Raw genomic sequence first — 24,050 nt, 5'->3', positions numbered from 1 at the left:
TGTATTTCCGACCATTTCTTAATATTACTTTAATTTTAGTTCATTGATTTTGGCTATGGTCATTGGTTGTACTGATAAAGAACTGGCCTTTTCAGTGATCTGGGCCCAATTTCATAGAGCTGCTTCATCAGAAAATATTGCTTAACAACTCTCTGCTAAGCAGAAATTAACAGGATGCAGCCACAAATGGTAAATGTGACATGGCAGTTTGGCTGGTAACCTTATCATGGTGAGCATAATTTTGTTGTGTTTAGCATATTTGGGCCCTGGTCATAGCCACTACTAAAGCAGTCAATTTGGAAATGGCCTTAAAATCCAATATGACTGCTGTATGGTTTCCAGACTCCTGTCACAGATAACTTACCTCTGTAGGTTCAGTACTCATGCTGCTATCATCGCTGCTTTGTGTACTAGTAGCTGACTCATCACTGAAGGAAGTTGTGATGGTCAACATTGACGGGAACTTGCGTCTTATCACTGGAGTCTAAAATATAAGACATAATATAAAGTTAACAAAACATAAGTCAAAAACACGCACAAACAAGGAAAGAAAATACTGTCTTTAGGTTCCTTCAAAAATAAACCCATTAAATGGCAGAAAGTTACGCCCAAAGTAATGCTTCATTTTAATGCAGAAAAGGAAAATCTTTCTGTGTTCTAAAAAACCCAATATAAATGGCAAAACTGTGTGCATTCATACAGGTTACCTTTTCCTGTGATTACCTATTAAACTTTTTTTACAAGTTTTTTTAATTCTAGTAAAAAGAAAAATGTAAACATAGCTGCAGTAAAAAGATAAACACAAAATGTTATGCCAAAAGAGAAGTACAATTTTTCATTCTTATAAAATTTAAACAATAACCACTGCTCCTACATTCTGCAAAAATGTTGCTCTAACAATCGTGTGCACTCCCAAAAGAGAATAGTCACTGTTAAATTAGTGCAGATACATACACCACCAATGTTTCTAAGAAATACAAGCAAGCAATTGCAAACTGCAAACAACAAACATACTATGAACTACTACAAAACACATTGGAATTAGAGGGGATGGGTGTAGTTTAGCTGAAAATATACCAGAAGCCCGACTACCAAACAAGACACTGAGAGTTGGAAAAGGGTAAGAAAGGTCTGTTATGGGATTGGACAGGCATTAACCTACAGCAGTTGAATACAATAATTTCTGACTATACATGACCTAGCTAGTGTTTGAAGAAGAGTGTTATGTTAGTTATCTGGTCAGGCTGTGATAAGGCTGTGAAATAGAAACAAGAACAAAGACATGCAGATGCAATGAAACAAATTCAAACATGAATACACAAAATGAATCCTGCATTTAAAAATAAGCAGCTCCTCTCCAAAATTTCCTTCTTAAATTGGAAAAAGGTACACACAATCCTTAGTTGAGGTTACATCATTAAAAAGAAATGCATAGCTTTGCCTGTAACCTCATACTTACAGACAAAAGAAATACACATGACCTATGTGATTAATTATACATTAGAAGTATAATAAAGACCTATGGAAGCCCAATGAAAAGGGACATATTAAGTCTATTTTTCATTCTATAATTATTATGTTTAACTGTAAACAAAACCCAGACGCCTGTATGTTCTCAGAGTCATTTAGTATTTAAGTTTGATTCTTGTTCGAATCAGTGCAAGAAAGAACTCAAAGAGCATTAAAGGCAAAGTATGTTTTTGGTTTTTGGATGGATAGTTTTTGATAGTTTTAATGTGTCCACGCAGGAAGAATAATCCCTAATAGGAATACACAATCTGAGATTCAGTTTTTGGGGCATAAACTCTGATATGTTTTTACATAACCACATTACTTCATTCAAAGTGCAATATTTATCCTATCGAAAGATGCTGTAGGCTTCTAACCAAAGGTTTTCATTGCCATTAATTTCTAAGTGTGATTACTAAATGTATACCTTCCCTCAAACAAGTGATATCTAATTCTACTGTACCATACTATGCCACATCAATACCAAAAGCTAAACAAATACTAGCTATCTGCTAATCTACATGGTTATTTTGTTTGATAAAAACAGCATAAAAATTGTCTGATGTATTTTCTTTCAACTCGGTTATTTGTGGTAAAGCCAAATTCAAAGCAGACTGACTTGAAACTAATAGTTGAAGTCTTTGTTTAGTTTCTTTTTATAATAACAATAATAATAATTGTGGCTTCTTATATAGTGCACATGTCCGTCACTCAGTGACGCTCCTGGCGCTGTAACATACAGTATTTCCTGCACGATGTGGGATAACTATTGGCCATGATTCATGAATATGTCTGACATATATTGGTCATCACCATCAATGTTAAATATGCATGACAATGATTGTATGATTTAGAAGGCACAGAAACAGCAGCATAGCTGGATACTTGAATCACATAAAGATTTTACCTTGAAAAAATATTCTGAAAAGGGCTGTAAATCATACAAAAAAAACACACAATATGCATGAAGGGTTTAAATATAACTTAAGTACAGCACAAAATATCCACAACTACTCATATCTTCCTGACACTAAGAAATGAATTTGATCAAATCCAGATATGATTTTGATACCCTAACATAGAAGGCTGTTTTTTGTGAGCATATCAAGCATTACTTCAAATTCTAAATGAAATCCATATTTATACCTTTCTTTTCGTAAGGCATTCCTTTTTCAAATTCTTAGTACAATACCTCCAATTAAAAATCACATTGATAAGAGAAGGTAAAAGACAAGAAACATTCCCATACAAAATAGCATGACTGCGAAAAAGACCAAATACTTAACGTTAGTAATGTATGCTGTAATGTGTGAGCTATTATTATTCATTACATGAGGGATAATATGTGCAATGAACATATTCCACGTACACATGAAATTAAAATGCACATGTGATTTTTTGTATGTATTTTGTTTAACTTACTGCACTGTGTCTTATTTAACTTCAGAGCATCAATGTACCTATGTGCATGATGGGTGTCAATGTGTGACATATTTGGCTTGTAGCATGGAATTCTATTACATTCATAAATGCTCACTATCAAATCCTCTGACCGCAATTTTTTAGCTAGTTGCAAAGATTCCAAATCTCATTATTTGTTGTAATTGTGCAACATTTATGTTAAAACCAAGGAGAAAAAGGCGAGTATAAATACTGCCTATAACAATAATTGACATTCACTGTTTATACAACCACAAAATAACAGAAGAAAAAGTACTAGTTTCCCAGCACAGTGGTTAGAAATATGTGACTGGTTACAACAACCCAGACATTTACACACAGATACATCAAGATCGACTATAAAGACAATTGTCAGGATTTGGGTTAGATCAAAATCATAACTCACATTAGACACATCTGGGTCGACCACCTAGGACAAAGTCAAGAGGAAGAAAACAAAGCAATTTGGGTGTTATACTGTTAATAAAAGCTCCAAATTCCTGGCAAATCTTGCTTTCTTTAGCTGCAAATATACCCAGACTGAAAATCAGCACACACGTTTCAGTCTTACCAGACTAGTAGCCACAGTTTCTGTGACCCAACATACAACCATGAAATACAAAACCTGTAAAAGTTTAGGCTAAATCAGTCATCAGAATCCTGAGAAAATAGTAAAGAAAAACATTACTGTTTTCACTTAAAAATCAAAACTAATGGTTTTACTCATTTATCAAAATCTATTGCATTTATGGCAAAACTATTTCAAGTGAATTTGTTTCCATGGCTATCTTGATATCATGTTCACTCAGAAGTTTGTCTTCTATTCTTACATGATCTTTATGTCTTTTTCAATTAAAAAATGATTCAAAGTGACCTCCTAAAGAGTGGGAGTTGTTGACTTATGAATTATGAATTAAGGAAACCATCTTCTTGATTATACTTAACATCTAGCGAAACAAGTTAAAGTCAAGCTTTTAATTTGTTCCTGGTTCGGCTTTGACTCTGTTGCAATAGCAAACAATTTTAGGACCATCTTAAATAAGTTTTTTGAACTTTTTCTTCCTTTCTTTGACTCTTATTATTGTATTGGATATCCAACAGCGGATATTCCCCATTCACAAGTATTCTTTAAAACCATATTTATTTCAGCACCCATTAATGTATTGTTTTTGAAGAGAGTTAATAGTAACAAAATCCAACATGCAAATAATTCAAAATTCAGTCCAAGAGCAAATTTCCTCCATTCGTCAAACTGGCAGTAGTCTTAAGACTCATGCATTTCGTAAAGGCCATGCAATATAAAAAAAAACCAAGTTTTTAAATTATTACTGTCACAGTTTAAATGTTAAGGTCAGCTCATTTCAATCCAGTCAAATAAGTTTATATTACATTTATTACGGTTACTCTTTTGATTTGAAAAGCAATTAGTCTTCGTTTTACTTTTATTTTTATTTCTAGTAAAACTTTAGCACAATTGAGGCATATTGAGTTTAGATGAGGACAAAATATGATTCAATTGGCAAGAATGATTTGCCGGTATTGGGTCAGGTTTGCGGTAACACCATGTGAAATCTCATAAAAACTATCAGAGCAAACAGATCGAAACATTGAGTTGTCAATTACTGGTTCTTTTCAGAACCAACACTACTCCAAACAGATCTTCCCACATAATCCTACTAATTCCCAATAAGGTACACTACATCTTTGTTAAACTCACCTTAGAGAGGTCAAAGGTAAACTCCATAGTTCGTCCAGGAAGCTCCTTTCTTCCAACGAGATCCAGTGAAGATGACCTCTTACCCATCCCATCCTCGTGGTTAGATGGCGGTTTGACAAGAGAGGAGGACTTGGAAACAGCTACCTTCAAGATGTTAAGAGACTCTTGCCAATGAACTCCCTGAGGATTAATATTCAAATAGTTGGTTTGGAAGATTACTATGTGTTGATTTGTTCATTTCCATATATCACAACTAGACAATCTGTCAAGACATTAATACATTAGTGATAAATGTTTGATGGCCAAAAAAGGAAAAAGCCAAGACTTATGAGATGAGCCAAGAGACTGCACCCTTCTCTCTACGGCACTCGTTCCATCCAAAGGATTCAGCAATAATGGGAAACCCACACTGCTGATAAGAAAAAACATAGCTTGAGTCCTTGCTCTCATCTGCTGGTCAAGGACTCTTCATCTAGAGAATCCTTATCCATCCAATCTAGGCTAGATTACCACAAAACTCACCTGGACATATCTAGCAATGACTCTGAGCAAGTTATCATTCACTTGTTGCATTGGAGCAGCCATTAAGTCAATGTTATGAATCAAGTTGTAAACAATCTGCAAGACGGGAGCTTGGTTGCACATCGGACCCTTCTCTAAAACCTGTAGGTTCAATGCCAATAAATAATCAAAAGCATTACATTCAATAAAAAATATTTGTGGAATCAAATATTTTACAGATAACTGCTAGTTGTATAACTGTAAAAGTTGATCCATCAGGTTTGCATTATTTAAACTGATGGAAAAAAACAAACCTATAAGAAGTGACATTACCTACTCACAAGCCTTCCCTACCTAATTAGCATAAATTTGCATAATTTATTCATAAATCTTGTCAAAGGCATATCTACAAAACTGCAGTTCCAACTTGGACATTTTTTTTTGAATTTTACTTTATAAAATACTAAGACATTGTTCACTTAAAATTATAAATATTCAAGACCATTTTGTTATTTGGAAAGGGTAAAAACACGCCATGACTAGAATGCATACACGTATTCGTTGGGTTGTTGATGCACCTGCAATAGGTTTACTAGTCCTTGTCATGGGTGAGCGCGATCACTTAATGAGCGTATAGCGAGAGTGGTTCTGCTAACACATATGAACACAAAACGCATCGCCCTCTCATTTCGGTGAGGGGGTTTGGGTGCAATTTTTGGAAAAATTCCCAATCACGGGAAAGTAATGTAAAGATAGGAAAATTTAGGAATGGTGTAACACAGGGCCCGATTTCATGAGCTGATAGAGCACACCAATATAAGGCAACCCGAGTGCTATAATCAACCTAATTGCCATATCATACATACCATTCTTCCTTTGCCCAATTTCATGGCTCTGCTTACCACCGAGTTCTGCGCTTATGATCACGATTCCCCGCTTACGTGCTAACGCCAAATTTATGCGTTAGCCGTGAAATACGCTAGCCATAAGCGCCAATTCTGTGCTAGCAGAAGCCATGAAATTGGGCCCTGGTATCCTACACATTTCTGCTAAGCAGAAAATTGTTAAGCCATGTTATCTGCATAGGCAGTTCTATGAAGTTGTTCCAAGTGTGGGAGTTACTTTAAAAAAAAAAACAGAAACCATTTAAAGGAACACGTTGCCTTGGATCGGTCGAGTTGGTCTTTGAAAAGCGTTTGTAACCGTTTTTTATAAAATGCATATGGGTAGAAAGATGTTGTAAAAGTAGAATACAATGATCCACACAAACATGCCTCGAAATTACGTGGTTTTCCTTTTACCTCGTCGACAAACACGTCGGCCATTTATGGGGGTCAAAATTTTGACTCCCATAAATGGTCGACCGTGTTAGTTCGCACAGTAGAAGGAAAACCACGCAATTTCGAGGCAAACTTGTGTGGATCATTGTATTCTACTTTTAAAACATCTTTCCAACCATATGCATTTTATAAAAAACGGTTACAAACGCTTTTGTTTTGACCAACTCGTCCGATCCAAGGCAACGTGTTCCTTTAAATTAACTAATATAAATCATATATATGATTTAAAGCATTGCATAGTGAGGTATCAATATATATATGGTTTTTGATAACACCATGTGTGTATCTAATTGCCAGGTAGAGTTTGTTAGAGAATTGTCTTTCTTTATTCTACTACCGGGGAGTAGATTTGTAGGATATTTGGGAGACTTCAGGAGACTTCTCAGTTCTGAAAAGAACTGCCCTGCTTTTTAACTATTCCCCGGGTGGAAGGTATAGAAAATTGGCTGGGACTGCTGCTTTAGCTTATAGGATCGTAAATAACTGTACTACTGCGGAGTCAGTTCTAGAAATTGGTCTCAACATTTTGACTAGCTTGCTCTAGTCACTGACTAATTTAAATCATGTTATGTATATTTTAGAATGAATCTAAATGTGTTTACCTCAATAAGAAAGGTCATCATTGCAATACTGAACTGAGAGTATGCATTATGAATATAGCGGCAAACTACACTGGTCCAAGCTTTGCTGTCTCTATTGTATGTCCTGTCTCTATACATGGTTAGAACAGTAGACAGAGGTGCCATACGAGTGTAACGTTCCTGACACACCTACAACAACAAAAAGCAAATATTTATTTATTAATTTATCAGCAATTGGTGCAAATAACAGGATGAATGAAAGGTTGTGAAGAATTGTTCAGTTTTAGACGAGGGAGGAAAACCCTGATGGAAAAATCTTATCATTGCCCAAATTTATTGAGGCTTAGTCAACATAGAATGGAGCATTTTTGTTTAACTTAAAATGTGGTTTTCTAAGATTTTATTTGACAAAATTATTGTTTAACTGATAAAGGACAAATACACAGCAAGATTTTCTAATCAAAATGTTGCTTCCATTGGTTGGCTATAATTGCACTAAAAGTTAAAACCTATGTAGACAAGAATACAAAAACATTTACAGTACAGTTACACTCACTTTTCCAATATTGTGTGCTATTTCCATGGCCAGTTTATCTGGCATATCAAAATGCTGAATGAGATAGGGTAAGAGTGCTACAATGTTCAAAGGGAAGCCCGCTGCTTGTGTAGGATCAATCACACGAAGGTGGGTACATCCTGTCAGTCTGGATACCAGTAAGAGAGTCAGGTCACTAGTCACTGAAGATGTAAAACCCTGTGGAGAACAACGTCTTTCAATTGTGACTTATAAACAAGTTATATTATACAAAATACTTGGTGAAATCTGGACTACGAAAGCCAGATGTCACTGAGTGATTACATGCAGCAACAATGCCTGAATAAATCACAATCAACATTTCTTCTACATCACTCACAAATTGATCCTTGTCATTTCAATCACAATAACCACAAAAACTAATTCCACCCAACACTCAAAATTATCTAAAAAACTTCCAAACAATGTGGATGGCTTCAACATAAAGCGCTGTGACACAGCTTGCCTTGTTTGGACATGGGAACAAGCATTATTGGAAATGCTACTGTAAAAACCTCCAATAAATAGCCAAACAGGAGTCCCTTATTAAATTAAAGGAGTGTCACAGCTGTATACATGGCAAAATAAAGTATAGCACATGACACATTTTCCACCAACCAAATGACAAATGTGTGTTCAGTATAACAACTGTATTTAATGTAACAATTAACAAACAAAATGGTGACTTAACATAAACAAGAAACTACAATACCTTCAGCAGTAAGGCCTGTAGACCAGGAAAGCCTTCCCACTTGAGCTGAGATAACACATGTTCTAACTTGTTCTTGACTTCACTACGGTCCAATGGAAGATGTTTCATTAACTGTGAAGAGTGGAATATCAACAGGTTAATTGTTTTTAAGGGGTTATTAGCATTTACAAACTCACTGTGTCCATGATTGATTTAAGATGTATATCTTTAGTAAAAAGACGATCAAAAAAACGATCAAAAAAAGGTGAAAAAGTACCTTATCAAGTGAGCGCAGTGCCATGAGGAACTCATACTCATAGTCAGACTCAAGTAATGAAACAAAGATCCAGAAGACTTGGGAAAGAAGATTGAGTCGATCCTCAAAACTACTTTCACCCATCTTGATTGACTGAGTACTACGAGATCGAGGGAAGCGTGGTTTATCAATCTCACTGGCTGTGTTACTACGTGCTCTGTGTTCCGAGTACGGTCTCATCTCTACAATGAGCAAGTCATAAAGAAAGTTGGCATCAGAAAAAAACTTTTAAAAAGAATGTGATTAAAGAAAGTTACTGATAGCAGAGCTGCCATCATTTTCATCCTTCAATCAGGGAAATCTTGTACATAATCAGGGAAATGTTAAAAACTCTTTTTAACATAACAGAGGAAAAGTTTCCATAACCAGGAAGATTTTTTAAATGTGTTCAACAGAATTTGTCACTGCAAGTTTGATTATTTTAAGGGAACTCTGTGCAAATTGGGGAGAGTTAGCAGCTCTGTTGAAGGCGTTTTAGTTTCATCAAGTGAGGTTTGCGGAGCACTCTTTTGAATACGATCAGAACACACTGATCAAAGTGTTGAGGTGTTGACTAACAGCTTTTCTCTGAACCATCACAGCTCATAGAGAGTGAATTACATGTCACTGCAAACCTCACTTGATTGTCATCCCACCATGCAAAGTATCAAATTCTGCATTTGGTTTGAAACTAATGGGTAAGCAAAACTTCATGAGGCTGCTTAGCAGAATCTAGTTGCCTGACAAAATATTGAATAACTTCTATTCTTTGTGATGAGCTTCCTTGCTAATTTTTGCTTCGTAAATAAGTGGTATCAATATATTTTACCAAATAGCTATATAACTTTTGTAAGTTTTGCAAGCAAACAACTTGTATAAATTACCACATTGCATAACTCATTATACATTATTTTTACTTCTTTTAATGGACACTGTGCTCTGTCAAATTCCTTCAACTTGAACAATATAAACATTACTCTTATTGCTTGTAGTCAGGTAGACAAGTGTGTTATGATTACATAGTACGAGTAATACACAACAAAAGTTGTTTCATAAATAGTTTATCTTGCTTTGACTGACCTGTTGCTCCATTGTTAGCTGCATTAGCAGCATTTTCCATCATCTTAGCTGAAGCAATGGAGTGACGCTTTACGTTGTCATAGCCACAAGCATTGCCAGTGATGTTATACAGGTTACTAGTAGACTTGCGGAAGTCATTCTTGCGTGATGAACCTGTCTTACATCGTTCACGATGATCAGAGAAAACCAGCTCAGAGGCAAGGACATCAATTGAAGATTCCAAAGTTAGTAGAATTTCAGTCACATAGCCCTACAAAAGGAAATTGCATAACACATTTATGTTTATTTGTGCGTTACAATGGGGTAATGAAATACAGAAGTTTTCAATAAATTCCCAAAAGCATCAGGGAAATTTGTCAGACTGTGGCGTCCATGTGACTTTACTATCAAGTGAGGTAAAACGGAAAGAAAGTGGTCCTTTTTTGCGCATAACTAGGTACTGTGCTAAATATAAGAGAAGTCTAGTTACCATACCTGTGTTTCCTCTCCTTGTTCTGCTACAGTCTCTACCAGTCTAGACAGGATCTCTGAGAGCATTCTGGATGTCAATGGCATACTCAATGCTCGGAAGATCTGTAAACAACATTGTACTAGTGTTACATCAAATGCAATAGACTGGACATCAATTTGTAACTTAGGTTTCTCGTCACATATTGATTTATTTTCAAAGCTGTACATTGTTTAATTCTACCTGAAAAGAGCGTCCAGCATAATGTCTTGAAGGGCATGATAAAGCCATAGAGAGAGCTAACTGAGACCAACGTTGCTCTAGATGTGCACCACGAACACTCCCTTGAAAGACTCTCACGACATGACGTAAGAATGTCTCAATCTGCTCAGCACTCTTGATTGAGAAGACCTTGGATGTTATTTCCTCACAGGACCACAGAGGGCGACATTTCCTATTGATGGATCATAAACAAATCATGGTTTTCATTCAGACAGGTAGTGAAACCAGGGTGAAGAAAATAACTTTGAAGACCCTTGGTGGCATGTTAGTCCCATCCTATCGAGATTGAAAGCAATCTTGAACAGTATCTAATACCAATTGTTTAAAAATGAATGAGTAGCAGAGATCAACTTTTTATTTTTGTTCAAAATAATTTCTACATGTAGCTTAAGTAATTTCAAACGGAATAGAATCATGTTTTATTTGTTTACAAGATTTACCGTGTGACTAGAAATTCAATCAATGCTTTAGCAGTTTCATCATCTCCTCTAAGATGGTCCACATTGACCTGCACAGAGCCATTAATCCCACATGGAATGACTGTAGCTGCACTACCCGCACTAGATACCGAGATGGTAGACCCTGCACTGATGGTAGTAGTTGATCCTAGCCCAATTAAGTCTTGAAGGTCAGACGGGATGTTATCAGCTGGATGGTTGCTAGAGTTGGAGACGATGCCACCTGAACGAAACAATGCATAGACATATAGTATAAATGCTTATACTTTTATAAAGTATTGTCAGGGCCCAATTTCATGGCTCTGCTTACTACCAATTTCTGCGATTAAAATCATCATTCTCCGCTTACTAAGCGAGCACTTAGAAATTGGGCACTGATGCTTGGGCTACGCTGCTTGTTGCAAATGACTCAACATATGTGAAAAATTGTGCCAGAAATACTTTGATAAAGTGTTTCTGTGTCTTCATACGTAAGCTTAGTGCATAGGACCTAAGCATTCCCAAGGAACATTACAATAGCAATCTTAAATGTTTGTGCCCAAGTGACCATTGCAAAAAGATTTGGGTTCTATCAGACCAAGGCCATGGGACCTAAACATTCACCGGGAACATTACATTACAAATCTTAAATAGTTCTGCCAAGTGACCATTGCAAAAATATTTGTTGTTCTATTAGACCAAGGCCATGTCAGAATTGGCAGCTTCAGCTATGGCTATTACTGGATTGCCATGTCATCATTTGTATAAGATGCCTTAGCGACAGTTTTAGCCATAGCTATATCCACCTATTTTGATATGGTTTTATAATGAGATTATTTATAGCCCTTTCTAAACACTGTCCATGAACTCACCTGTAAAGTTGTATTCTTTGAGTGGTATGATAGGCTCAGTCAAGGCATGAAGATCACTGATGACTTGATGTGAGAGAAGCATTTGAGCAATGTACACATAGTCATTATGCGGAGATAAAACTATCAGTAGGTTGAGTAAAAGTCTCTTACAATGCTCATGTACTGTAGGCCAAGAATGGTCCAAACCTGCAAATTAACAAGAAATTCAACATTAGTCTTTGGTCTGTAAATTCCATCATCCAATCCCAACACCAGCAATTAATCTCAACAGAAGACGTTGATGACCAAATTTGTCAGGTTGGCTCAGTGGTTTCTGCCCTGCCTTTCACCTCTTTGGACCTGACTGGAGCCTTGCATGTGAAATTAAAACTGAAATTTCTTTGTCTTCTATACACAAAAAATTGGTGTGATGTTTCCATTATAATGCCTAGCTGACTTTATAATTCAGATTTAGAATAGCGATTGTGTATGAAAAAGAGTGGCTGGCGGGTTAGAGTGTGCCGAGATGTGACATGTCTTCAGGGATCATTGCACTTAAACCTTTCTCCAGTCAGAGTCCAGCCGTCTCCTGGGCCCAATTTCATAGAGCTGCTTAAGCAGAAAAAATTGCAAAATAATTGTCTGCTAAGCAAAAAAAAGCAGGATACCAGCCATGAATTGTACATGTGACATGGTAGTTTGGCTGATAACCATACTCTGGTTTGCCAATTTTTGTACTTACCCAGAAACAACACATGTAAGATTTGTGGCAAATGAACTGACCAATCAATGTCGAGCTTCTCTGATACTAAATCTGTCATCAACACAGTGGCAAGGTTGCACCTTCAACAAGAAAAACAATTGAATTAGGAAGACAATTAGGTAATTTCAGAGGAAGAAAGTAAAATGTACCATTTTGTTTTTAAATAAACAGGTCATCAGATTTAAAGAAAAAGGTATCTTAACATTGTTTTATGAGTTTGACAGATAAACATGATAACATGATTTATTCATTATCAAACAGCGAATATCTGCCACTAACAGGTATTAACAGATGATGATAAGGATGAACACTTATAAAGCAACGGTATCTGCCACAGATAAGCACTCACAGCGCTTAAGAAATGCATTCATTAAGAAGTAAATCAACTGGTAATGCTTTTGTAAATCAATCGGTATAACTTAAACCATTGTGCTTTTATCATTACAACTGTCTAATTGACTCTCAAAAACTCACCTAAATAGAGAGCCTGATGGAGGTGCCTCAATGTCATCAATAAAATCAGAAAGAGGTGCACAGTAAACCTCATCAGGTACCGGTAGAGGTAGAACAGCATTCTGGGTCAAGAAGTGCTTCCTCCAATTAGCAAACTGATCTTGTAAAGATTGAGTCACTTTAATAACAGATGAAGTCTCTTCCTCTTCCTTCTCTTCTTTGATTGCTGGAGAAAGCCTGAAGAAAAGAAATGTATCTCTCGTTTTATTTCACCTGCCATTCTTGAGCCCTTTTCACACTGTATCTCTCATCCCCGTGGAATAGAACCTCGGGGAGGTCCTGGGAATTTTTTACACCAAGGTCCAAGGGGTTCCAGCTACACAAATCAAAATTACCCCAGGGTTTTATTCCATATTTACAAAAAAATGTAGGTTTTTGTAACGACAGTAAAGAGCTCTTACAGTATGTTAATCATTGAGATGTATTGGAACTGTGTATAGCAGGGCCCAATTTCAGAAAATACTGCTTAACAATTTGCTAAGCAAAATAATGAGTGGGCACCAGTTGCAAAGATGTCAACTTGATTGAATTTTGGCTGATAACCAGTTTCTGTTTAGCAAGATTTTTTCTGTACTTATTAAGTTTTTTATGCTTCCAGGTTTTATGAAATTGGGCACAGGTTATTAGAAACCCATTCCCAAAGCTTTGTATCAAAGAGATAAGATTAAAGTAACTTACCTTGGTTTTTCAACCACGCCTAGCCCGGTAGTGGATTCACTGCTGTGTGTCGAGGTACTAGTCAATGTAGCAAGACTGCTGTTACTGTGATGCATGGAGCTGAAGATGAACCATAATAATAATAATAATAATAATAATAATTAGAATAATATTGACATATAGTTCTTATACAGCACATTTTACAATAATGTATCAATGTGCTTTTCATTAGTGCCCTGGTCATTGGTCAAACAACATTCCTGTAATCTTCCTTAGCTCCCAGGTGAGTATACAGCCGGGCTACCTTTGTGCTTGGCAGGCTTTCTCAAACACGATATCAACCTCTACCCATGCAAGTACCCATTAATAGCGCTGGGTGAAGAGAAGCAATTATAGTAAAGTATCTTGTTCAAGGACACAATTGTCATGACTGGGATTCTAACAAACACTCCGATGACTTAACCACCAGAACTTGAATTCGATGCTCTCAACCAATTGAAGAGAATGAAATGTAGTCTGATGAGATAAAGGTTTATTTGCATAAGATTCACAGTGTGTGGTGACGACAAGCAATCAAACTAAACAGAATTACTACTCAAGGGTTTACTTTTCATACCTGTCAGATTTATCTCTTTCTTTCCAAATGTCTTGTGAGGAAGACTGAGATGGAAGAGACTTGCTACTCTGAGGTGTTGATGCTCTTTCCAATGCCCCTCCACTGCTCCTTCTATCAACTGTCCCTTTTTCTAATATGATACGACCCATGTCTGCCTTCTTAAGTTTATCTGGGAGGGACTCAGCACTTCCCATTTCAGGGGAGGTAGCAGTGAACTTATTCTGGTTAAAAAGCTGGAAGTAAGGTACTTCTTCAATGCGCTCCACGCTGGAGTTGACAAGTTCGATGGAAAACATTTCTTTCATGAGTTCATCCATGAGCTTCTGGGGCTTTGCACGGGCCACAAATGTCATGACATTCTTTACCTACGGAACATTAGGATAGGTTTGTTAATAAATACAATACTTGCAAAGGTCTACAGCTTAGCACAAATGATCAAATATTTCTCCAGACCCATCTCATCCAAGCCCTTAATACTTACATATGGCAAGAGGTCAGGGTTAGTCATGATACTAGCCAAGGTCATGAGGTACGTCAGGATGTGTCTCAGGTTACCAGACCAACATGTACAGAGGGCTGCCCATAGCTGTTCTAACCCTTGGGAGTGATCATCTCCATACTGAACAAACATTGACAAATAAAAACATACTTTGAAATTAGTTGACTCGAAGGAAAATAATCAAGATCTAATTACCTGAAACATGGAGAGGAATAAATGACATGTTCACTAAAGGTTGAGTCCTCTGTGACTATATGGAACGTGTCTGAGAGCGCTACGACTTGGCTGGCAAATTAGCTTTACAAAGAAAGTGGTAAGTTACAATTGAAGTCAGAGGGAGTGTAAGGAATGGAACATTACAATGAATGAAAAAAAAAATAGGTAAAAGAATAATAAAGTAAAGCCTTTTCAAAAGCTGTAAAACATGAGTATGCATTTTATAAGAGCTTTTCTTACCTCTGATGTTATGAAGAAGAGATTATTGAGTACAATATCTGAAGCTTGTTTAGATCCCCAGCCACATGTCTTAAGTGGACTACCATGATCTTGATCCTCAGGATCTATATCTCTCTCATGTCTAGAGATACTGGAAATATCCTTGTTAGGTTCACCGACTAGCTCTACATTATATAACCATGGTAAGAGGATCTCCAGCATCACTTTACGGTGATTTAAGGGTGCAGACTCAAAGCGCTCCGTGATCTCTGCACATTCATAACAAATGGACAGAAAGTAACAATAACAATTTAAAAAGAAACTGTCAAGACAAAATCTGGATACATTTCAGAAAAAAAATGGAGAACAAAGCCAAATTTTTTTTTACAAAAATTAAAGTAAAAAGTCTTAATTCTGGTTCATACTTCCTGCGAATGCGATATGACGACTTTTGACGACACAGCCCTGTTTTTGCTGCAAATGTTTTACAGGAGTTAAGCAGATTTAACACTTCCGAATTATTTATTGCCAATCTGTGACGTCAAATTCACATCACATTCGCATGTTGTATGAACCGGACTTTATAGTCTTTAAAAAGATTGAAAAGAACAATTTGAGACTACTAACCAGAGAAGACAGTAAGAGCAAGTTCAGGATGCAGCCTAGCCAGCTCATGGGACAGTATCTTGTGTGTCTTGCCGTGCGTTGCTTGCATGGTACTCTTTACTATGTCTGAGCCAAAGAAGCGTTTATCCAGCACCTGTAGGAGCTGCAGTGCAGTAGAACGAATCATGCTGTAAGGATCTGCCGTCTTGAAGAGAATCACACACAGTGTAGGGATCACCTCACATGGGTACTCACTGTATAAATCAAATACAACATTCAGTTCATTTAACTAGTTATTCTGACTGTGAAGCTAAGGATTCTTTTAGGAAAGCAGCTTAATTACTGTACTAGCCAAGAACCAATAGAGAGAAGACAAGAATGGAAGTTTCAGTTTTAGATGTGGAAGAATACTGGAAATTTACTGGTTGGGAGATGGGACTTGCATTGCTTGGCAGTACTGTTGCATGGCATTGCTACAAACAACAAGTCAGAAAGGCACAAACAAGGAGCCTTAAATGGGATTGAGTTTTATAAATTGGAATACATGGACAGAACAACCAAAACTGACTAGGTTAAAAATAACAGAGCCTATTTTGCCAGGCCATTTGATATATTAGTAATGATTCAACCATTCTTCCATGTAATAAAACCTACCTATGATTACTAGTTACTTCTCTAGAGTTATTGAAGACTGCTGCCATGGCTTGGAAGTAACCATTGGCTACTTGTACTGGTCCTGTGTAGCATCTGTAGATAGCCCATCTTAACACCATTGGCTGCTGAGGATTGTTCTGTAGGAGTAAGAGGACTGTCTCTTTGCCCAGCTGAACAACCTGAAGATATAAACAAAGACAGTCAGAGCACACTTATTGAAACATCGAGCACAAACCGGCTCTTCTCAGAGCTACCATTACTCACAAAAGAGTTTTCTTAGATTGCATTATAGCTCACCTTACTTGCTAACTTATACAGCACAATCATCTCAATATATACACAAATATGTCAGAGATACAATGACATAAAATGTCTATCAAGTAAGGTTTCTAGTAAAATATGTGAAATATGATCATTAGCAAGGATAAAGACAAGTACTGGTTTTTACAGAACCAGTGATTTCATTGGATACAATGATTTCATTGAATAAACATGCTTTGACATAATATTTCCGTATCTGCGTTCTGATTGGTCTGAGGTGATATTTGTCAGCTGCACTTTCCGTAGTCAGCATCCAGCATGCATGTTTGTGTGTACACACATGTAATGATGTTTTATATATGTACATATGATTTGACTGCAAATCTCCCTGTGAAAGGGGATCGACATAAGCCCAGGTATCTAGCGTAACTCACAAGCCTCATCATGCGATGTCAGGTGTTCAGGCTAGGCAAACTTGAGAAAAAATGTGTTACATTGATATTGACAGGGAAGAATGCATGGACAGTGTTGTCATCTGAATCACTCATAAACATTTGACTGCAAGTAAACATTATGCTTACCCTTTCATCATTGCAATTGAGCAGATTATCCAGCCAGGTATAAAGGTAGCCTTCCTGAGATAGAGCATTACTATCAAACACTTCGCCACACACTAGTAGACCACACATTGCCTGTAAATAGCAGTCAATAGTAAATCATGTCATGACTAATAACAAACACAACAACACTCCATGACTGAAATAATGGGACTTAATTCATAGCAATGCTTCTCAGAACCAATAATATCTTCAAAGATGTCCACTCAAGTCGACTCATCATTTCATATGTGAATGGTTTTGTATGATAATGGCAACAAACAGAATACCGGTCACAAATGATGCATGTGAAATTGTATTTTGGCTGGACATGTTATTCTGCTAAGAATAATGTTGTTGTGCCTAGCTACTTTTTCTGCTTAAGCAGCCTTATGAAATGGGACCTAGTTGTAGAACAATGTATTGAAAGAGTCAAATAATGCGTGTACCTGTAAAGCTTCCATCTCAAGGTCAGTAATTGGTTCATCTTTGTATGTTGGGCTTCTATCTACAGCACCATATGTCACACCCAGCTTACGACACAAAGATCCACACAGGAAGAATACACTGTAACGTACATCCTTAGGTAGGACATTGAAACGATTCTCAGCTAATAGTCATAAAGGAAGAAAGCAAAGGACACTTAGAAATACACATTATGGATACACAATATACAAATAGATTATCAAGCATATTAGAAACACACAATGGTAGTAAATACCTGAAATCAAAGCATAGGGCAAACTTACACAATAAGATGCATATAAACTGGAGTAATATTTCACTTTGGGTTTCAACATAATTCAGACAAGACGATGTAATCTTCATATCAAACTCGCAACACATTTTACAAACTGGTCGTTAAAGGGAGGGTACACCTTCTGTAATTACTCCAAATATTAATTGTTGCTGTAGATGTTATAAAATGTTAATCGTTGTAAAAAAAAAAAACATTCTTCATGTTAATGTAGTTTTAGAGAAAGAGGTAATTTTTCACACAGAGAAAATAATCTGTGAAAGGTTTGCTTTTCTAAGGCATCTGAAAACACACAATTCTATGCAACAAGGGTGTTTTTCTTTCATTATCTTCTTGCCTCTCCAATGACCAATTGGGCCCAAACTTTCACAGGTTTGTTATTTTATGCAAATGTTGGGGCACACCAACTGAGAAAACTGGTCTTTGAAAATTACCCAAAGTGTATCCTGCCTTTTACGTGTTACTACAATTGAGTAGCTTACCTGGAATGCTCTTAATGAGTCTGCTGACTAACCCACTGTAATGAAGTCTGATCTCATGTAAAGTAGGCGAGTCTTTATCACCTTCTGTCTCTAGAACTAGACGCATCCCTTCAATGTATTCAGCTAAAACTGAAGTATTGTGTAACGCTTGACCATCCTTGTTCAAACTACCACTGAAACTACACAAGTCACAAAAAGACAGAAGAAAATATTGAAGTTTACCAAACATGCAAATTACTTTAAAAAATATTTTAACAGTATTGATCTCTTGATGATTATTGAAAGTAACAAACCACAAGGGAAAATTTGAAGACTGACTGGGTAAATTTAATTTAATTCAGTCTATTCTATCTGTTTAAACCAAATGAAACTACTGAAACTTAATATTTTTGTCACACAGTTCAATAATTTTTTCAGGGCTCAATTTCATTGAGGGCCTTCAACAGAAAATGTTGTTTACAAATGTTAGAAGAGACAGAACAAGCTGTTGATCCTAGCAGAGTCTTTATAGCAGAGTCTTTTTTAAGCCTTCAGGAAAGACTCTGCTGGGGTCGAACACAATTTTGTGTAAAAATTGAAAGGACACCAGTGACAAACTGGGTGCAAGTGACTCGACTGTTAACCTTACTCTGGTATGAATAATTTTGTTGGTTTTAGCTATTTTGTTTTGCTTAGGCAGCTCTATGACATTGGGCCCAGATTGTTCTCTAGAGGATTCTTGATCCAAACTTACCTTTCCTTGAAAACTCCATGCTCGGCAAGAAGTTCAAAGACACGGATGAGATGAACACGAAGGAAATCTCGTCTCCTCTTCCTTCTCATATTCTAAGATTGACCAAGGAGTTAAATCAAAAGAAGGTACCATTAGACAACTTCTATGCCTAGATAATGCATCTTGCAATGACGAATAACTGACCTACTGACCTCAAGAATTGACCTCTAGAATTGACCTCTAGAATAGACCTCTACTGAGTGGCCAATACACTAGCTGAAGCAAATAATTATTTAAAGCATTGGACATAATTTCTAAACTTCTTAGTAGTGGACCAGGGCTCAATTTCACAGTATTGAGATCAATCTTAGCTATTTAGCTAGATTGATCTTAACTGAGAATTAGTCTTAATTGCTAAGGGAAGTGCGCTGTCACAATACAAATCACTATGGCAATACTATCACTAACTCAACTTTCTGTGTGAAAGAGATTCTAGAATCATGTAAACCTACCTCTTGTTTTCTCTCCACTGCATCTTTGATGAAGATTTGCAGCTCATCCAATAGATCTCTGGATAAATCAATCCAGAATTACACATTAATCATTAATCAATGACATGATAATAATATAAATAAAATTACTAGATTCTTATAAAGCTTTATATCATACCCCTATGGGCATACCAAAGCGCTCAGTGTTTCTATTTTGCAAGGTATGTTGAACTATTCCTTTATAGCACAATGTGATGGTTTTACAAGGTGCTGCGGATCAAACAAGGAACACCTTCTCTTTTCGCTAAGTGCACTGGGTTCTTTTTTGTGCGTTACACAACACACAGGACCTACAGCTTTCGTCTCATCCGAAGGTCATGTTGGGGTCTTAAGGGTAAACTTGTCCTGCTCTACATACTTTTATAAAATTTCAGGGTTAGGTAATTGAAAAAACATGTAAGGTTCCATCTGTAATAAATAAGAGATTTTAGAGCAATACAAACAAACAATAATTTACCTGAGTGCAGCATTGTTTGTCCAGCCCAGTCCATTGACTACAGCTTCCCTGGTATCCGTGTTGTCACACTTTATCAATGGTACTAGCATCTTGAATAGCGTACCAGCTGATACTGTTGGTGAGAGGATGTAACCTTTAACCTCTGATCTATCCATGTGTGGTGGTTCACCAATGGTGCCGCTGTGAGGGTGTGAAGCAGATCAAATAAGATTAGTCTCCCACTCAACATTGATTGGATATCAATGTTATTTTTGCATTGGGGATAAAAAATACATTTTGTACAAAGTAAAAAGAACAAAAATTGCATCAAAATATCACAAAAATAAAATTACAAAAATACAACAAAAACAAGAGCCGAATGGCTTTAGCCATACACAGCAAATTGAAAAAGAAGTTGACTTGAGACTAGAAAAATACAAAAGAGGAGCGAGCAAGATGATCATAGTTGTAAAGGAGTACCTGCCGTCGATTTCACCAAACTCTTCCTAACTTAGGATTACCTTTAGGGCTAAGGTCGAGTTAAGTTCCGTAGCTAAAGACGTTAGGACGCATCAAACCCATCCTTAGTTAGGATGTGTTACTCATCCTACCTTGAGATAGGAATAATCCTAGCGTTTTGTGAAATCCTACCTGTCTCTACATTGCAAAAGTAAACAATTAAGGAAGCTTGTGCACTGGACCTGACAACTAACTCTTGTACTGTTCCTAATTGGGGGAGCAGATAACAAAATGTGTTGGAGTTGAATATTTTCTTCCCAAAACAGTGCAATAGATTTTGCCTTCTTTCTTGGAGAGAAGTTAAATTGAATTCAGAGAGTGTATCATCATAACCTGTATACCTAGATCCAAACATAACGCGGAATACACTTTTTATGACCTTCTGAATTGTACCTGGTTGGGTCAGGCGACATGCAGCGTCTTGGTGTTTGATATCCAGCACAAGGTGGAGCACAGCTACAAGCAAATACTAAGTAGTTCCTCCATAAGGAGATATTCTCATCCATAGGGTTTAAAGTCTTCTTGGATCGGATGGAAGTACGTCCCTCAGATGGTGCACTGAATAAAATCAAAGAACATCATGGCATTACACACAACCATTCTCAAATTCTGCACTCTTTTCACTCATTCAACACGGAATGAACAGAGCAAACATGTAAAGGTAGAGACGTTGATAAACAGTCCACACATGGGAAAGGAGTAAAAACAATTCTGACTAAACACTTTTAAGACGTTTATTTACCGTCTTTAAGACAAATAAGATGCAACCAAACTCAATGGCTACGTCTACTCAACTCTCAAACAATATATTGATTTGGGTTTTAATTTGATTAACTAGAATGAGATAGTAGTTAATCTAGACAAGGGAGCATAATTTTACATCTGCATGACTCAACGTATCAGGGCCCATTTTAATTTAACCTGTAAGCACAAAAATTTAGCAGAAACTAGTTACCAGCCAAAATTGCATTAAGTTTACATTGTTGTGACTGGTGCCCCACTCATTTTTTGCAAAAAAGTTTGTCAAGCAGTGTTTCTGCTTAACAGCTTTATGCAATGGGGCCCCAGATCTAACAAACATGAATCAACTTACTTTGGATCAATGTGGGTGTAGAGTTGTGTCAGTCTTGTATGTACAACAGGCCAGGCTAAACTTACTGCTGCAGGGCAGAAATGTGGTAAGCAGTTACTATCAAAGAACCTTGCTAAGCATGTGATCCATGGATTGAAACCGCCCATACCACGACTTGATAACGATTTACTCATAGAATCACTAGGAGTTGATTCATATGTACTGCCTGACCATTGATTGATGGAACGTTCAACGACCCAATGGAGATCAATGTTAGACACAGCGGTAATGGTGGCCTGTTGGAATTGAAAGCAAAGGTTTTAATAAATTGGGGTTGAACAATGAAAAACTTACAAGAGCACGATTTGAACCAACAACCTCCGAATTACCATGCCAGCGCTCTACCAAATGAGCTATCTAGCCAAAACAGCTATCTAGCCATTTGTTGTCGGTCTCCCTGTTTTAGTTTACTTTGAACAATATACACTCATGATAACAAAATGACCAACCTCAAAGAGCCACCAACTCTGAAAATTCTCTAAGCAAGGAATGACTTCATACAAGTAAGTTATTCACCAGTTTGGACTCGGAACTTGTTGACCAGTTTGGGCAATCCATTATGACGAATAATTAATTATATAAGAAAAATTGACTCACCTTTTCAGCTGGCGGTAGTTGATTGACAAATCCTTCCACTACACCAGGACAAGCTCTGTCTACCACATCAATAACAGCATCATCATCAATCTAAAGATCCAGCAAATCAAACATAATCAAAGATCATTTCAAATTATCACTATTGACTGATCTTAACATTTTAGTTTGACACTTTTGATATCAAGTACATCTCAGAATAAATTCTGAATAATCCAGGTGTAAAAGTCATTGCTGACAAAAAGGTCTGAAACTAGGATCCAACCTTTAGGAGGTGCGTTGAAATGATGGCATTACCACCTTTTGGTAACCCTGGGGTTTATATTTCACAAAGCTTTTAGGAACAGTGTCCTAAGCACTATGAAAGTACATCAAAAAGCAGGACTTCATTACATGGGGAAAAAATATTGGCTGATTTTCGTCACCAGCTGAGTTAAAAAGTGTGACTTCAGATAAAAGCCTAAAACTTCTCATCCCTGATTATAATTTCAAATAAGGAAAGAACTAAATGTCATTAAGTCGCAAATCATATAAAAGAAAACAGGCCATTTCATTATCTTAAAGCATTTCAAAAGACTTCACTTACCCTTGAGTAACCCAGAATGCCAAAGAGAGCACGTACTTCCTTCAAGAGGAAGTAGCTAAGACGTCGAACCAATGGACGACAGCTACAGAGGAAGACCACAGCAAATCCTTCTGCAGTATTCAATATACTGGCATGAGGATTACGCTCATATGGGGACTTAACTTGCACCTAACAATCAATGGTGAAAAATGTAGGATAGGAATATTATAACTAAGTAGAAAGGGAAGGTAACCGTTTGGTAACCACGTACTAAGCCAGGAGCAACTCAAACTCAGATTTTAAAAATTAAAAATTGAATAAGAATTGGTTAAGTTTGAGGACTGACCTTCTCCTGCTCCTTGCTCTGGACTGCTGTCCTCCATTGAGACAGAAGCTGAAGTAACATCTTGAGGGCACTCTCCAGGATCAGAGGGAAAGTATCTGCAATGTCTCGCAAGATGAAATTGATGAAACAGTTGAGCACCTCATCCCTCCACTCTGGGAGGTCTAACACTACATTTTGCAATGATGTAAAAGCCAAACTGTGGAAAGGAAACAATGTTGCAAGAAATATAGGAGATTGAAACATGAAATAAAAACACGAGGTTTACTGAAACACAAAGTGGTCAATGAGCTAAATCAATACAACACTAAGTACATGATTACAATGTATTACGATGTATAGCGAAACAACCGATGAAAGGCTACTAGAGTGTAAAAATATAAATAACTGCAAAAAAAAACACATTGGTGTACAAGATCGCTGACATACCCCCTGAGTTCATCATCTCTGTGTACTGTCAATCTAGCCAGTAACTCTAGTAGATCCTTCCTACTCATACCATCTGGAATGACTCTAGGGATGGCTGCAACACAGGTACGAAATAACTCTATCTTAGGTCGACGTTCACTCCTATAATAAAGGGAAGGTATGCGTTTGGTAAGAACTCTTAAAA

The 24,050-nt window shown here is 36.9% G+C and overlaps 1 protein-coding gene and 1 non-coding gene across 7 annotated transcripts in view; one reads left to right on the top strand and one right to left on the bottom strand.

The window, feature by feature from the left end:
* Positions 1-24,050, bottom strand: part of LOC139936155 (protein furry homolog-like) — a 49,530-nt gene that overhangs the window by 14,760 nt on the left and 10,720 nt on the right. For 3 of the 6 annotated variants that reach the window (XM_071930901.1, XM_071930903.1, XM_071930902.1), the window contains exons 13-46: positions 23,867-24,007; positions 23,441-23,636; positions 23,116-23,283; positions 22,533-22,622; positions 21,897-22,171; positions 21,197-21,361; positions 20,306-20,485; positions 19,810-19,867; positions 19,319-19,410; positions 18,586-18,764; positions 17,796-17,956; positions 17,332-17,442; positions 16,490-16,668; positions 15,857-16,089; positions 15,251-15,498; positions 14,777-14,914; positions 14,296-14,660; positions 13,701-13,799; positions 12,984-13,199; positions 12,489-12,589; positions 11,768-11,953; positions 10,899-11,139; positions 10,420-10,630; positions 10,203-10,301; positions 9,729-9,978; positions 8,631-8,851; positions 8,375-8,485; positions 7,645-7,842; positions 7,110-7,277; positions 5,189-5,329; positions 4,667-4,846; positions 3,356-3,379; positions 2,417-2,440; positions 365-484 (exon numbers count right to left, since the gene is read on the bottom strand). In XM_071930901.1, the coding sequence (XP_071787002.1) occupies positions 365-484; positions 2,417-2,440; positions 3,356-3,379; positions 4,667-4,846; positions 5,189-5,329; positions 7,110-7,277; positions 7,645-7,842; positions 8,375-8,485; positions 8,631-8,851; positions 9,729-9,978; positions 10,203-10,301; positions 10,420-10,630; positions 10,899-11,139; positions 11,768-11,953; positions 12,489-12,589; positions 12,984-13,199; positions 13,701-13,799; positions 14,296-14,660; positions 14,777-14,914; positions 15,251-15,498; positions 15,857-16,089; positions 16,490-16,668; positions 17,332-17,442; positions 17,796-17,956; positions 18,586-18,764; positions 19,319-19,410; positions 19,810-19,867; positions 20,306-20,485; positions 21,197-21,361; positions 21,897-22,171; positions 22,533-22,622; positions 23,116-23,283; positions 23,441-23,636; positions 23,867-24,007 (5,569 nt within the window). The remainder of the gene's footprint in view (positions 1-364; positions 485-2,416; positions 2,441-3,355; positions 3,380-4,666; positions 4,847-5,188; positions 5,330-7,109; positions 7,278-7,644; positions 7,843-8,374; positions 8,486-8,630; positions 8,852-9,728; positions 9,979-10,202; positions 10,302-10,419; positions 10,631-10,898; positions 11,140-11,767; positions 11,954-12,488; positions 12,590-12,983; positions 13,200-13,700; positions 13,800-14,295; positions 14,661-14,776; positions 14,915-15,250; positions 15,499-15,856; positions 16,090-16,489; positions 16,669-17,331; positions 17,443-17,795; positions 17,957-18,585; positions 18,765-19,318; positions 19,411-19,809; positions 19,868-20,305; positions 20,486-21,196; positions 21,362-21,896; positions 22,172-22,532; positions 22,623-23,115; positions 23,284-23,440; positions 23,637-23,866; positions 24,008-24,050) is intronic. The other 3 variants (XM_071930904.1, XM_071930905.1, XM_071930906.1) reach the window with 2 other exon arrangements.
* On the top strand, positions 5,760-5,890 carry LOC139936779 (U4atac minor spliceosomal RNA). The gene has a single exon (XR_011786031.1). It is a non-coding gene; the product is annotated as a U4atac minor spliceosomal RNA (small nuclear RNA).

The sequence above is a fragment of the Asterias amurensis genome, chromosome 4 (assembly GCF_032118995.1).
Source record: "Asterias amurensis chromosome 4, ASM3211899v1".
In the NCBI taxonomy this organism is placed as follows: domain Eukaryota; kingdom Metazoa; phylum Echinodermata; class Asteroidea; order Forcipulatida; family Asteriidae; genus Asterias; species Asterias amurensis.
This window is presented reverse-complemented; position numbering and strand designations above follow the sequence as displayed.